This window comes from Ranitomeya variabilis, chromosome 8 (genome assembly GCF_051348905.1).
Source record: "Ranitomeya variabilis isolate aRanVar5 chromosome 8, aRanVar5.hap1, whole genome shotgun sequence".
Taxonomy (NCBI): Eukaryota; Metazoa; Chordata; class Amphibia; order Anura; family Dendrobatidae; genus Ranitomeya; species Ranitomeya variabilis.
Window position 1 is genome coordinate 6551566 of NC_135239.1, and position 14804 is coordinate 6566369.

The 14804-nt window shown below is 46.6% G+C and overlaps 1 protein-coding gene across 2 annotated transcripts in view; it reads left to right on the top strand.

Moving 5' to 3' along the window:
• Positions 1–14804, top strand: part of RNF220 (ring finger protein 220) — a 335721-nt gene that overhangs the window by 9429 nt on the left and 311488 nt on the right. For both annotated transcript variants that reach the window (XM_077277404.1, XM_077277403.1), the window contains exon 2: positions 8226–8967. In XM_077277404.1, the coding sequence (XP_077133519.1) occupies positions 8226–8967 (742 nt within the window). The remainder of the gene's footprint in view (positions 1–8225; positions 8968–14804) is intronic.

Sequence of the window (14804 nt, forward strand, 5' to 3'; positions counted from 1 at the left end):
ATTGCAAATATTGTTCTGTGTGCAAACAGTTAGTGTGGATGTGTGGTCACCTGTCCGGACACGGCTCAGACGACAACTCGAAATGTATATGTGCAGTGTGTGTATATATGTATATTGTGTGCAATATGTGTATATATATATATATATATGTGGTATGGTGTGTATGGTGTGTATAATGTGTGTATGTATATGTATAGCGTGTACAATGTATGTAATTATATATATATATATATGTGTGTACAGTGTGTATATATATGTATGGTGTGTACAGTGTGTATATATATATGTATAATGTGTACAGTGTGTGTATATATATATGTATGGTGTGTATAATGTGTGTATGTATATGTATAGTGTGTACAATGTATGTAATTATATATATATATATATATATATATATATATATATATATGTGTGTGTGTGTACAGTGTGTATATATATGTATGGTGTGTACAGTGTGTATATATATATGTATAATGTGTACAGTGTGTGTATATATTTATATGTATGGTGTGTATAATGTGTGTATGTATATGTATAGTGTGTACAATGTATGTAATTATATATATATATATGTACAGTGTGTATATATATGTATAATGTGTACAGTGTGTATATGTATATGTATAATGTGTGCAGTATGTGTATATATGTATGTATAGTGTGTACAATGTGTGTATATATGTATGGTGAGTACAGTGTGTAGATATATATATGTATAATGTGTACAGTGTGTAGCTATATATATATATGTATGGTGAGTACAGTGTGTAGATATATATACATGTATGTGTGTACAATGTGTGGATATAAATAGATATCGTGTACAGGGTGCATATATGTAGTGTGGATATATATGTATAGTGTGTATAGTGTGTATGTGAGATATATATAAATATCTGTGTATGTGTACATAATGTGTACAATGTGTGTGTATATACAGTGCCTACAAGTAGTATTCAACCCCCTGCAGATTTAGCAGGTTTACACATTTGGAATTAACTTGGCATTGTGACATTTGGACTGTAGATCAGCCTGGAAGTGTGAAATGCACTGCAGCAAAAAAGAATGTTATTTCTTTCTTTATTTTTTTTTTTAAATTGGGAAAAGTTTTTCAGAGGGTCATTTATTATTCAACCCCTCAACCCACCAGAATTCTGTTTGGTTCCCCTAAAGTATTAAGAAGTAGTTCAGGCACAAAGAACAATGAGCTTCACATGTTTGGATTAATTATCTCTTTTTCCTGCCTTTTCTGACTATTTAAGACCCTCCCCAAACTTGTGAACAGCACTCATACATGGTCAACATGGGAAAGACAAAGGAGCATTCCAAGGCCATCAGAGACAAGATCGTGGAGGGTCACAAGGCTGGCAAGGGGTACAAAACCCTTTCCAAGGAGTTGGGCCTACCTGTCTCCACTGTTGGGAGCATCATCCGGAAGTGGAAGGCTTATGGAACTACTGTTAGCCTTCCACAGCCTGGACAGCCTTTGAAAGTTTCCTGCCGTGCCGAGCCCAGGCTTGTCCGAAGAGTCAAGGCTAACCCAAGGACAACAAGGAAGGAGCTCCGGGAAGATCTCATGGCAGTGGGGACATTGGTTTCAGTCAATACCATAAGTAACGTACTCCACCGCAATGGTCTCCGTTCCACATGAGCCCGTAAGGTACCTTTACTTTCAAAGCATCATGTCAAGGCTCGTCTACAGTTTGCTCATGATCACTTGGAGGACTCTGAGACTGACTGGTTCAAGGTTCTCTGGTCTGATGAGACCAAGATCGAGATCTTTGGTGCCAACCACACACGTGACGTTTGGAGACTGGATGGCACTGCGTACAACCCCAAGAATACCATCCCTACAGTCAAGCATGGTGGTGGCAGCATCATGCTGTGGGGCTGTTTCTCAGCCAAGGGGCCTGGCCATCTGGTCCGCATCCATGGGAAGATGGATAGCACGGCCTACCTGGAAATTTTGGCCAAGAACCTCCGCTCCTCCATCAAGGATCTTAAGATGGGTCGTCATTTCATCTTCCAACAAGACAACGACCCAAAGCACACAGCCAAGAAAACCAAGGCCTGGTTCAAGAGGCAAAAAATCAAGGTGTTGCAGTGACCTAGTCAGTCTCCTGACCTTAACCCAATTGAAAACTTGTGGAAGGAGCTCAAGATTAAAGTCCACATGAGACACCCAAAGAACCTAGATAACTTGGAGAAGATCTGCATGGAGGAGTGGGCCAAGATAACTCCAGAGACCTGTGCCGGCCTGATCAGGTCTTATAAAAGGCGATTATTAGCTGTAATTGCAAACAAAGGTTATTCCACAAAATATTAAACCTAGGGGTTGAATAATAATTGACCCACACTTTTATGTTTAAAATTTATAAAAATTTAACTGAGCAACAAAACTTTTTGGTTTGTAAGATTTATGCATCTGTTAATAAATCCTGCTCTTGTTTGAAGTTTGAAGGCTCTAACTTATTTGCATCTTATTAAACCTGCTAAATCTGCAGGGGGTTGAATACTACTTGTAGGCACTGTATATATGGTGTGTACACTGTGGATATAAATTGATATATAGAGTGTACAGTGTGTATAGTGTGCAGTTGATACAGTGTTTGTAATTTGTGTCTACACAATGTGACACATATTTATAGGTGTACATATATGTTATGAGTGTACATATATTTACGGGTGCACATGTAGTTATGGGTGTATATATAGTTACAGGTGTACATATAGTTACGGGTGCACATGCAGTTATGGGTGTACATATAGTTACGGGTGTACATATAGTTACGGGTGCACATATAGTTGCGGATGTTCATATATTTACGGGTGTACATATAGTTACGGGTGCACATGTAGTTATGGGTGTATATATAGTTACAGGTGTACATATAGTTACGGGTGCACATGCAGTTATGGGTGTACATATAGTTACGGGTGTACATATAGTTACGGGTGCACATGTAGTTATGGGTGTATATATAGTTACAGGTGTACATATAGTTACGGGTGCACATATAGTTGCGGATGTTCATATATTTACGGGTGTACATATAGTTACGGGTGTACATGTATTTACGGGTGTATATATAGTTACGGGTGCACATGTAGTTACGGGTGTACATATAGTTACGGGTGTATATATAGTTACAGGTGTACATATAGTTACGGGTGTACATGTATTTACGGGTGTACATATAGTTATGGGTGTATATATATTTACGGGTGTACATATAGTTACGGGTGTACATGTATTTACGGGTGTATATATAGTTACGGGTGTATATATAGTTACGGGTGTACATATAGTTACGGGTGTATATATAGTTACGGGTGTACATATAGTTACGGGTGTACATGTATTTACGGGTGTATATATAGTTACGGGTGTACATATAGTTACGGGTGTATATATAGTTACAGGTGTACATATAGTTACGGGTGTACATGTATTTACGGGTGTATATATAGTTACGGGTGTATATATAGTTACGGGTGTACATATAGTTACGGGTGTATATATAGTTACGGGTGTACATATAGTTACGGGTGTACATGTATTTACGGGTGTATATATAGTTACGGGTGTACATATAGTTACGGGTGTATATATAGTTACAGGTGTACATATAGTTACGGGTGTACATGTATTTACGGGTGTATATATAGTTACGGGTGTATATATAGTTACGGGTGTACATATAGTTACGGGTGTATATATAGTTACGGGTGTACATATAGTTACGGGTGTACATATAGTTACGGGTGTATATATAGTTACAGGTGTACATATAGTTACGGGTGTATATATAGTTACGGGTGTACATATAGTTATGGGTGTACATGTATTTACGGGTGTATATATAGTTACGGGTGTACATATATTTACGGGTGTATATATAGTTACGGGTGTACATATATTTACGGGTGTACATATAGTTACGGGTGTACATGTATTTACGGGTGTATATATAGTTACGGGTGTACATATATTTACGGGTGTACATATAGTTACGGGTGTACATATAGTTACGGGTGTACATGTATTTACGGGTGTATATATAGTTACGGGTGTACATATATTTACGGGTGTACATATAGTTACGGGTGTACATATAGTTACGGGTGTACATGTATTTATGGGTGTATATATAGTTACGGGTGTACATATATTTACGGGTGTACATGTATTTATGGCTTCCCCGGCAGCTTTTCTTATGGCATTATTGTATTTTATAGGATGCTTTTATATGCACAGTAGCATAAAGAACGTTTTGTGTCACAAGTTTGTGCACCCTGGGGTATCGCTGTGTATCTCGCTGTGTATCTCGCTGTGTATCTCGCTGTGTATGTCGCTGTGTATATCGCTGTGTATGTCGCTGTGTATGTCGCTGTGTATGTCGCTGTGTATCTCGCTGTGTATCGCTGTGTATCTCGCTGTGTATGTCGCTGTGTATATCGCTGTGTATCTCGCTGTGTATATCGCTGTGTATGTCGCTGTGTATGTCGCTATGTATCTCGCTGTGTATCTCGCTGTGTATCTCGCTGTGTATCTCGCTGTGTATGTCGCTGTGTATGTCGCTGTGTATGTCGCTGTGTATCTCGCTGTGTATATCGCTGTGTATGTCGCTATGTATCTCGCTGTGTATCTCCCTGTGTATCTCGCTGTGTATCTCGCTGTGTATCTCGCTGTGTATCTCGCTGTGTATCTCGCTGTGTATCTCCCTGTGTATCTCGCTGTGTATCTCGCTGTGTATCTCGCTGTGTATATCGCTGTGTATCTCGCTGTGTATGTCGCTGTGTATATCGCTGTGTATCTCGCTGTGTATCTCGCTGTGTATGTCGCTGTGTATCTCGCTGTGTATCTCGCTGTGTATGTCGCTGTGTATCTCGCTGTGTATATCGCTGTGTATCTCGCTGTGTATGTCGCTGTGTATATCGCTGTGTATCTCGCTGTGTATGTCGCTGTGTATATCGCTGTGTATCTCGCTGTGTATCTCGCTGTGTATGTCGCTGTGTATCTCGCTGTGTATGTCGCTGTGTATATCGCTGTGTATGTCGCTGTGTATCTCGCTGTGTATATCGCTGTATATCTCGCTGTGTATCTCGCTGTGTATCTCGCTGTGTATGTCGCTGTGTATGTTGCTGTGTATATCGCTGTGTATCTCGCTGTGTATGTCGCTGTGTATATCGCTGTGTATCTCGCTGTGTATCTCGCTGTGTATGTCGCTGTGTATCTCGCTGTGTATGTCGCTGTGTATCTCGCTGTGTATGTCGCTGTGTATATCGCTGTGTATGTCGCTGTGTATCTCGCTGTGTATATCGCTGTGTATCTCGCTGTGTATCTCGCTGTGTATCTCGCTGTGTATGTTGCTGTGTATATCGCTGTGTATCTCGCTGTATATGTCGCTGTGTATCTCGCTGTGTATGTTGCTGTGTATCTCGCTGTGTATATCGCTGTGTATGTCGCTATGTATCTCGCTGTGTATATCGCTGTATATCTCGCTGTGTATCTCGCTGTGTATGTCCCTGTGTATCTCGCTGTGTATGTCGCTGTGTATGTTGCTGTGTATATCGCTGTGTATCTCGCTGTATATGTCGCTGTGTATCTCGCTGTGTATCTCGCTGTGTATCTCTCTGTGTATATCGCTGTGTATCTCGCTGTGTATCTCGCTGTGTGTATCTTCCTGTGTATGTCACTGTGTATGTCGCTGTGTATCTCGCTGTGTATATCGCTGTGTATCTCGCTGTGTATGTCGCTGTGTATGTCGCTGTGTATGTCGCTGTGTATGTCGCTGTGTATGTCGCTGTGTATCTCGCTGTGTATGTCGCTGTGTATGTCGCTGTGTATGTCGCTGTGTATCTCGCTGTGTATCTCGCTGTGTATGTCGCTGTGTATGTCGCTGTGTATGTCGCTGTGTATGTCGCTGTGTATGTCGCTGTGTATGTCGCTGTGTGTCTCGCTGTGTATGTCGCTGTGTATATCGCTGTGTATGTCGCTGTGTATCTCGCTGTGTATATCGCTGTGTATCTCGCTGTGTATGTCGCTGTGTATGTCGCTGTGTATCTCGCTGTGTATCTCGCTGTGTATCTCGTTGTGTATATCGCTGTGTATCTCGCTGTGTATCTCGCTGTGTATCTCGCTGTGTATGTCGCTGTGTATCTCGCTGTGTATCTCCCTGTGTATGTCGCTGTGTATATCGCTGTGTATCTCGCTGTGTATCTCGCTGTGTATCTCCCTGTGTATCTCGCTGTGTATCTCGCTGTGTATCTCGCTGTGTATATCGCTGTGTATCTCGCTGTGTATCTCGCTGTGTATCTCCCTGTGTATCTCGCTGTGTATATCGCTGTGTATCTCGCTGTGTATGTCGCTGTGTATCTCGCTGTGTATCGCTGTGTATCTCGCTGTGTATGTCGATGTGTATCTCGCTGTGTATCTGGCTGTGTATGTCGCTGTGTATATCGCTGTGTATGTCGCTGTGTATATCGCTGTGTATATCGCTGTGTATCTCGCTGTGTATCTCGCTGTGTATCTCGCTGTGTATGTCGCTGTGTATCTCGCTGTGTATCTCTCTGTGTATCTCTCTGTGTATGTCGCTGTGTATCTCTCTGTGTATCTCGCTGTGTATCTCGCTGTGTATGTCGCTGTGTATGTCGCTGTGTATCTCTCTGTGTATCTCGCTGTGTATGTCGCTGTGTATCTCGCTGTGTATCTCGCTGTGTATATCGCTGTGTATCTCGCTGTGTATGTCGCTGTGTATCTCTCTGTGTATCTCTCTGTGTATGTCGCTGTGTATCTCGCTGTGTATCTGGCTGTGTATGTCGCTGTGTATATCGCTGTGTATGTCGCTGTGTATATCGCTGTGTATATCGCTGTGTATCTCGCTGTGTATCTCGCTGTGTATCTCGCTGTGTATGTCGCTGTGTATCTCGCTGTGTATCTCCCTGTGTATCTCGCTGTGTATCTCTCTGTGTATCTCTCTGTGTATGTCGCTGTGTATCTCTCTGTGTGTCTCGCTGTGTATCTTGCTGTGTATGTCGCTGTGTATCTCGCTGTGTATGTTGCTGTGTATCTCGCTGTGTATCTCGCTGTGTATCTCTGTGTATCTCGCTGTGTATCTCGCTGTGTATCTCGCTGTGTATCTCGCTGTGTATCTCGCTGTGTATCTCGCTGTGTATATCGCTGTGTATCTCGCTGTGTATCTCGCTGTGTATCTCGCTGTGTATCTCGCTGTGTATGTCGCTGTGTATCTCGCTGTGTATCTCTCTGTGTATCTCGCTGTGTATCTCTCTGTGTATGTCGCTGTGTATCTCTCTGTGTATCTCGCTGTGTATCTCGCTGTGTATCTCGCTGTGTATCTCGCTGTGTATGTCGCTGTGTATCTCGCTGTGTATCTCGCTGTGTATCTCGCTGTGTATCTCGCTGTGTATCTCCCTGTGTATGTCGCTGTGTATCTCGCTGTGTATGTCGCTGTGTATGTCGCTGTGTATCTCTCTGTGTATCTCCCTGTGTATCTTGCTGTGTATCTCCCTGTGTGTCTCGCTGTGTATCTCGCTGTGTATCTCGCTGTGTATGTCGCTGTGTATGTCGCTGTGTATCTCCCTGTGTGTCTCGCTGTGTATCTCGCTGTGTATCTCGCTGTGTATCTCGCTGTGTATCTCGCTGTGTATGTCGCTGTGTATGTCGCTGTGTATCTCCCTGTGTGTCTCGCTGTGTATCTCCCTGTGTGTCTCGCTGTGTATCTCGCTGTGTATCTCGCTGTGTATGTCGCTGTGTATGTCGCTGTGTATCTCTCTGTGTATCTCCCTGTGTATCTTGCTGTGTATCTCCCTGTGTGTCTCGCTGTGTATGTCGCTGTGTATGTCGCTGTGTATCTCCCTGTGTATGTCGCTGTGTATCTCGCTGTGTATCTCCCTGTGTGTCTCGCTGTGTATCTCGCTGTGTATCTCGCTGTGTATGTCGCTGTGTATGTCGCTGTGTATCTCCCTGTGTGTCTCGCTGTGTATCTCGCTGTGTATCTCGCTGTGTATGTCGCTGTGAGCTCCAGCTCCTTTTCTCCCAGTGTTAGGACTGTGAATGTGGCCGATAATCTGGATAATTGCTGTGTATAGGGGAATCAGTGACTAAATGGCACTAACACAAACAATAATTATGTATTGATCTTTGCACGTAACGCTCAGGGCTCACGTCTTTCTTTCGCTTTCTTGTTGTGTCGACGCAGGATTCGCTGGGAAGAAATGAAGTGACGTTTCCTGCTTGGTGTGAAGATCCCGTCGCCTCATCTTCTAGAGGAATTTTTACCGAAATTTTCGATTTGGCCAGAACCAAAGTGTCAGAGATGGATCTGCACCGAGCTGCTTTTAAGATGGAGAACTCTTCTTTCCTGCCTAACCCGCTGGCGTCCCCGGCGTTGATGGTGCTGGCTTCTACCGCTGAGGCCAGTCGTGACGCCTCCATACCTTGCCAGCAGCCGCGACCTTTTGGGGTGCCTGTATCAGTGGATAAAGAGGTGCACATTCCTTTTACCAATGGCTCGTACACCTTCACCTCGATGTACCACAGACAAGGCGGTGTCCCCGGAGCCTTCTCTAACCGTGACTTTCCACCTTCCCTTCTCCACCTCCATCCTCAGTTTGCCCCTCCGAACTTAGACTGTTCCCCAATCAGCATGCTGAACCACAGCGGTGTGGGCGCCTTCCGGCCTTTCACCTCCCCAGAGGAGCGGGAGAGCTATCAGTCAGCATTTACCCCGGCCAAACGCCTCAAGAGCTGCCATGATACGGAGTCCCCGCACCTGCGCTTCTCTGATGCCGATGGCAAAGAGTATGAGTTTGGGGCGCAGATCCCCACAGGTTCCCCCGGGGGACTGAAAGTGGACGATGCTGGGAAGAAACTGTTTGCCGTGTCCGGTCTGATATCGGACAGAGAGACGTCGTCGAGCCCGGAGGACAGGAATGAGCGGTGTAAGTGTTCCCCGATATTCTTACAACATTGTATCTCCATTGTGTAGCGTCTGTTGTGTCCATGGATGTATCTTGTAACGACAGGAATCTGTGTAGAAGCAATGTGGAGGAATCTGGCCACGTCTCCTCTGCTCCTGTAGAAGGCAGTTCAGTCTCTGAGCGCCATTTGTACTGATATTAACGCTGTAACTAAAATACAAACCCAAACGATCCAGATTGATCCTGCAAGCCCAGAGATTCTGACCGCGACGCCCATCCTGCTACGCTGCACTCTACAGCGACTTTACGTCGCCATTCTCCATCCACTACGAATATTGTTAACTGTGAATGAGCTAAAACAAATCTGTGGCAGAATGTGTGAGACCGCCACGTCGCTGGCTGTGCGCTGGGGTCTGCACGTAATACGGCGTCTGCTGTGACGCTGCTCGGCTGCAGTATCCATGGCGGGTGATTTTTTATTTTGTATAATTGGCCTCCTTAACCTTGCATTCGCCACAAAAAAATAATTGGATTGTTGTAGATATAAATCGTCCTGAGCGCCTCTGTGGCTGAAGCCGCGATCTGTAGGATTCCATGAGAAAAAGCTCAGAATAAAACCATTAGATACAGGTGACGGCGCCGCGGAGCGCAGCTCTGGATCCTGCTGATTTTACCCACCGAGCTCGGAATAGAAAGAAAAAAAAATGACACGCACTCACGGCTCGGATGATAAAATCTCCCACAGGAGCGCCCGGGTAATTCTTAAAGCAAAGCAATAGTTCTCCTCCATCTTTTCCTCCCGACTCGGGGTGTAAATTTCTCTTCTCCCCATATAGCGTCCTCCGTGTGGCTGTAACGTCTGGTTACGACGCCGTGGAGGGTAATTGAGATGTCCTGTCTCTTTCTCTCCACTTTCCTGTGCTGTCGGCTTGAATTAGACACTTTATGCTGCTACAATGGATTCAGTTTAAGCCCCGCGCTCCTCCCGGTGCTGCCGACATACAGAACCGGTAAACCTCAGGCTGGAGCCGCTCTGCCTTTGTCTCACCTGCTCAGTATTGGGGTATCAGGCGTGGGGACCCCCGGACTATGTGGGAGAGGGGATAGATAGTAGTGGGTCATATGGCCCAACCCGACGGTTCTGGCTGCAGAACGAGGAGCTGAGACATTGGCCGATGGCTTCTACATTCTACTAAATTCACTGGATATTTTTCACTGATTCACTGCGTTATTAGTTGGAAAAATAATGATCCCCTACAGCAGAAAAGAGCAGCCCTGTGCGAGGTGTGAAATAATGGTGCTGGGCCTTTGTGTGGCGTCTCCCGTTACCAGGCATCATGTACAGATCCCCCCACAGACGGGCGCACGCACCGTCCTGACCGCACAGCCGTGACCCCGCAGCGACGGACTCGGCCTGTGACGTGGATGAATTTCCTGGCAGAATTCAGTGGGAAAAAAAAAGTGCAGTTGTAGCCCATCTGCCCACACTTGGCGCGGGTTGGCGATTTCTGCGCCAGCTTCATGTCCTGAATATCTAATCCGCGACTGCATTTTTACGGGGGAGGCCACCAATGTGAGCACCTCCACAATTCTGCCTGCGTCCCTTTTGTGTCTGTGTCGATGCATTTTTAGGCTTAGGAAGCCGTAAACCTACAGGGCGGTCGTCAGGCGAAATAGATGCCGCGGCTCGTCTCTGGCCCCCAGTGCAATGAGCCCGACTTTATGGCAAAAATATTGTCGGAAAAAGAAAAAAAAATAATGATTGAAGATTTCGCTTTTATCTTTTCTTGATCTTTTTTGAGAAGACGACACGTTTCCCATAGCAGTGGTATTGTGATTGACCGTATGGCTGGGGATTGCGGTAGTGATGGCGGATGCCTCTTGTGTCATCCCCTCGGAATGAGCCGCGCTGAGTGTATTGGTGGTGAGAGCGACATTCCTGCCGGAGAATATAAGGATCCTGCTTCCTTCCTGAGCAGCAGAAGACTTTATAGAGTGACACAGTCGTGAGGTTTCCCGGCATTTAAAGGGGCAGTGCGGAGGCCAGTGGTGACTGTTCTGGAGGATGTCACATGCAGGATGAATGTTAAGAATCGCAGACTTCATGTGGTCCTCGTAGTGGGAGGTCCAGAGATGACACTTTTGTCCTTAGGACCCCTGCACTCGGCGAGTCTGCAGCTACTGGGACAATGTGGCCGTAGGCTCCAGTAATCAGACAGCGCCTCGTGTGAACGGACCGTCGCGTCCTGGCGCCACTCACACACTTTTCTTACACTAACTCTCACTTGGATTATTTTCAAATTATTTTTTTTTTGTGAAAAAAAAAACAAAACAAAATCTGACATGTGACGTTATAAAAAATGGTTTCATGACTCAATAACTATTGTAGACAGTCTGGAAAAGTGTTTCATGGCGACACAAAGTAATAGTTAATGTCAATGATTATTTGTTTAAATTGCATTGCTCAAAAAAGAAAAACTTAGGAAAGAATTTGTAGATATTCGTGATCGGATCAATCGCAAATTATTAAAATCATGTCCTATATTTCTTTCTTGCAATCAAAAACATTTAGGGGAAAAAAATCTAAATAAACTGTGCAACATTCAGTAAAGCGGTTGTAAAGTTTACAAGCAGCCTGAAGGGCCATGGAAGGGTCTGGAAAGAGTTTTTGGGCCAGGGCATGACGCGGGCGCCCCCTTCCCACCATGGCAGCCTGTACCGGCAGCTCCTCACAGCCTGAATGCTGCCGCCGACATTCCCGGCACAAGTGTTGTGCTAATTCCAGAGCCTGCAGCACTTAGCCAGATGTGGTGATGGCCGCAGCCCCCGCCGGTACACATCGGCTCCGCATTCGTCGCCCTCGCCGGTACACATTGACTCGGCATTAGTCGCCCCCGCCGGTACACATCGGCTCCGCATTCGTCGCCCTCGCCGGTACACATCGACTCGGCATTCGTCGCCCTCGCCGGTACACATCGGCTCCGCATTCGTCGCCCTCGCCGGTACACATCGGCTCGGCATTCGTCGCCCCCGCCGGTACACAGCGGCTCGGCATTCGTCGTCCCTCGCCGGTACACATCGGCTCAGCATTCGTTGCTCTCGCCGGTACACATCGGCTCCGCATTCGTCGCCCTCGCCGGTACACATCGGCTCGGCATTCGTCGCCCCCGCTGGTACACAGCGGCTCGGCATTCGTCGTCCCTCGCCGGTACACATCGGCTCAGCATTCGTCGCTCTCGCCGGTACACATCGGCTCCGCATTCGTCACCCTCGCCGGTACACATCGGCTCGGCATTCGTCGCCCTCGTCGGTACACATCGGCTCGGCATTCGTCGTCCCCGCCGGTACACAGCGGCTCGGCATTCGTCGCCCCCGCCGGTACACAGCGGCTCGGCATTCGTCGTCCCTCGCCGGTACACATCGGCTCAGCATTCGTCGCTCTCGCCGGTACACATCGGCTCCGCATTTGTCGCCCTCGCCGGTACACATCGGCTCGGCATTCGTCGCCCTCGTCGGTACACATCGGCTCTGCATTCGTCGTCCCTCGCCGGTACACATCGGCTCAGCATTCGTCGCCCTCGCCGGTACACATCGGCTCGGCATTCGCCGCCCTCGTCGGTACACATTGGCTCGGCATTCGTCGCCCTCGCCGGTACACATCGGCTCGGCATTCGTCGCCCTCACCGGTACACATCAGCTTGGCATTCGTCGCCCCCTCCGGTGCACATTGGCTCGGCATTCGTCGCCCTCGCCGGTACACATCGGCTCGGTATTCTTCGCCCTCGCCAGTACACATCGGCTCGGCATTCGTCGCCCTCGCCGGTACACATCGGCTCGGTATTCTTCGCCCTCGCCGGGACACATCGGCTCTGTATTCTTCGCCCTCACCAGTACACATCGGCTCAGCATTCGTCGCCCTCACCGGTACACATCGGCTCGGTATTCTTCGCCCTTGCCAGTACACATTGGTTCCGCATTCGTCGCCCTCGCTGCTCCTCTCGGCTGATGCAAAGCACAAGCTCCATCCAGGAATATGCAAAGCGGTTTTTGATTCACTATTTTCCTTCTGCGCCTTCGCTCTGGCACTGGATGGGTTAAACCGGTGCCCATCTCCAGAAAGCCAGTAATTGCCAACATCATCATTACGATGTTCATTAAGGGCATCCAGCGTGTTACGGCCGCTCGGGGACAGGCCGCTCCATTTACAGTTACAGATCTGCCCTGAACATTTTTTATACCTTCATTGGGACAAAATCTATTTCTTGAATCCGATTATTTTTATGTACAAACCGTCAGTAAATGTAATGTTCAGCCTCTTTAACCCCTTCCTGTCATCGGCGTATTGAATTCATCTGCTGTAGAGCCGGGAGGCCCTGAAGGGGTTAATGTTCCTCCTGTAATTGAAGGGATGGGAGAGGAAATTGACCGGGGGATGAGGATGATTGGGACGTAACGGATCAGACTGGGTCGTCCTATCGATTGTTATTAAAGGCTATTGATTGCTGATAATAGACAAGATGGCTGCAATGCGATTCCTCTGTGCTGTGGGGATGACGGCAGGTTAATGTACAGTATTAGACGCCATAACAATTAATTATTGTGGTTAATGATGCAAAGTTATCAGAAAATCCCTGAGCCGCAATGACCAGAACAAGAAACCCAACTATTATTAGATAGAAAGATGATGTTCATGGCCGAACCCCTAGGGGGCAGCACAGTTGTGCCACGCGGCTTGGGCCACATATGTCCCAGGTGAAGGACGCACTCACATGCCCCGACCCACCGTCACCCCATGGGCGCCCTAATAAATGACCCTGACACCCAAAGGGCTTGTTCACACGATCCTTTTTTTGCTGCGGATCCGCAGCGGATTTTCAGCTGCGGATCCGCAGACGTTTTCCATGCAGGGTACAGTACAATGTTACCCTATGGAAAACAAAATCCGCTGTGCCCACTATCCTTTTTTTCCCAGGCAAATCCGCGTGGATTTGCCTGCAGAAAAAAAGAAGTACCATGTCTATTCTTTCTGCGGATTCCGCTCCTGTTTTCAACATGCACCAATAGGAAAGTGCTGTTGAAAACCCGCAGAGGAATCCGCAGAAGAAACAGTCGGAAAATCAGCAGTGCTGTTTTGCACTGCGGATTTTCCAAATCAGGACCTGAAAAAAAAAGGATCAAAAAAAGGATCGTGTGAACATGGCCTAAAAGCGAGACGTCTGCTTTTTCCACTGTGATATCAGTTTATATCGTGATATCCCACGGCGGACGGATCTGTTACCGGAGTAAACGGTCCGAGTCTCACCGGCTGCAGAACGTCCACTGGAAACGCATGCTGGATGAAATGTCCGTGGGTTACTGTGCTCCGCACAACGTCGGCCATGTCACATTCTAGGCAGATTAGGACATTACATGAATCTGCCAGATTGTTGGATTTTACTGACTTTCAGGCATCCGGGAATTCCAATAGTCTGGAAGAATTATTATTGCCAGGAAGACCAGTCCCGCTAATCTTCTGGACCAGTGATTAGCTGGAAGTCTCCTTTTTTCAGACTATCGGATATTTTAGTAGATTGGACCATTTTATTGGTCAAAACAATGTGAATAAAAATGTAACTTCAAGTCCAGATTTCTAGATTATCATCTCTATTTAAAGGGTTAATCCAGAACTATAAAAATCAGGAAAAAGAGCGGTTGTGCAGATTCTGCCCTAGCAGCTGAGGGCGTTGTGCAGTGTATCACTGCTTATTGACTGATACATTGTAACAAACCCTCAGCTGTGTTCGCAGGACTAGATCAGAGCAGGCTTTCAGCTAATGCATGTTGTCAGGAAAGTTTCCATTCACTAACAGCAAACAGAT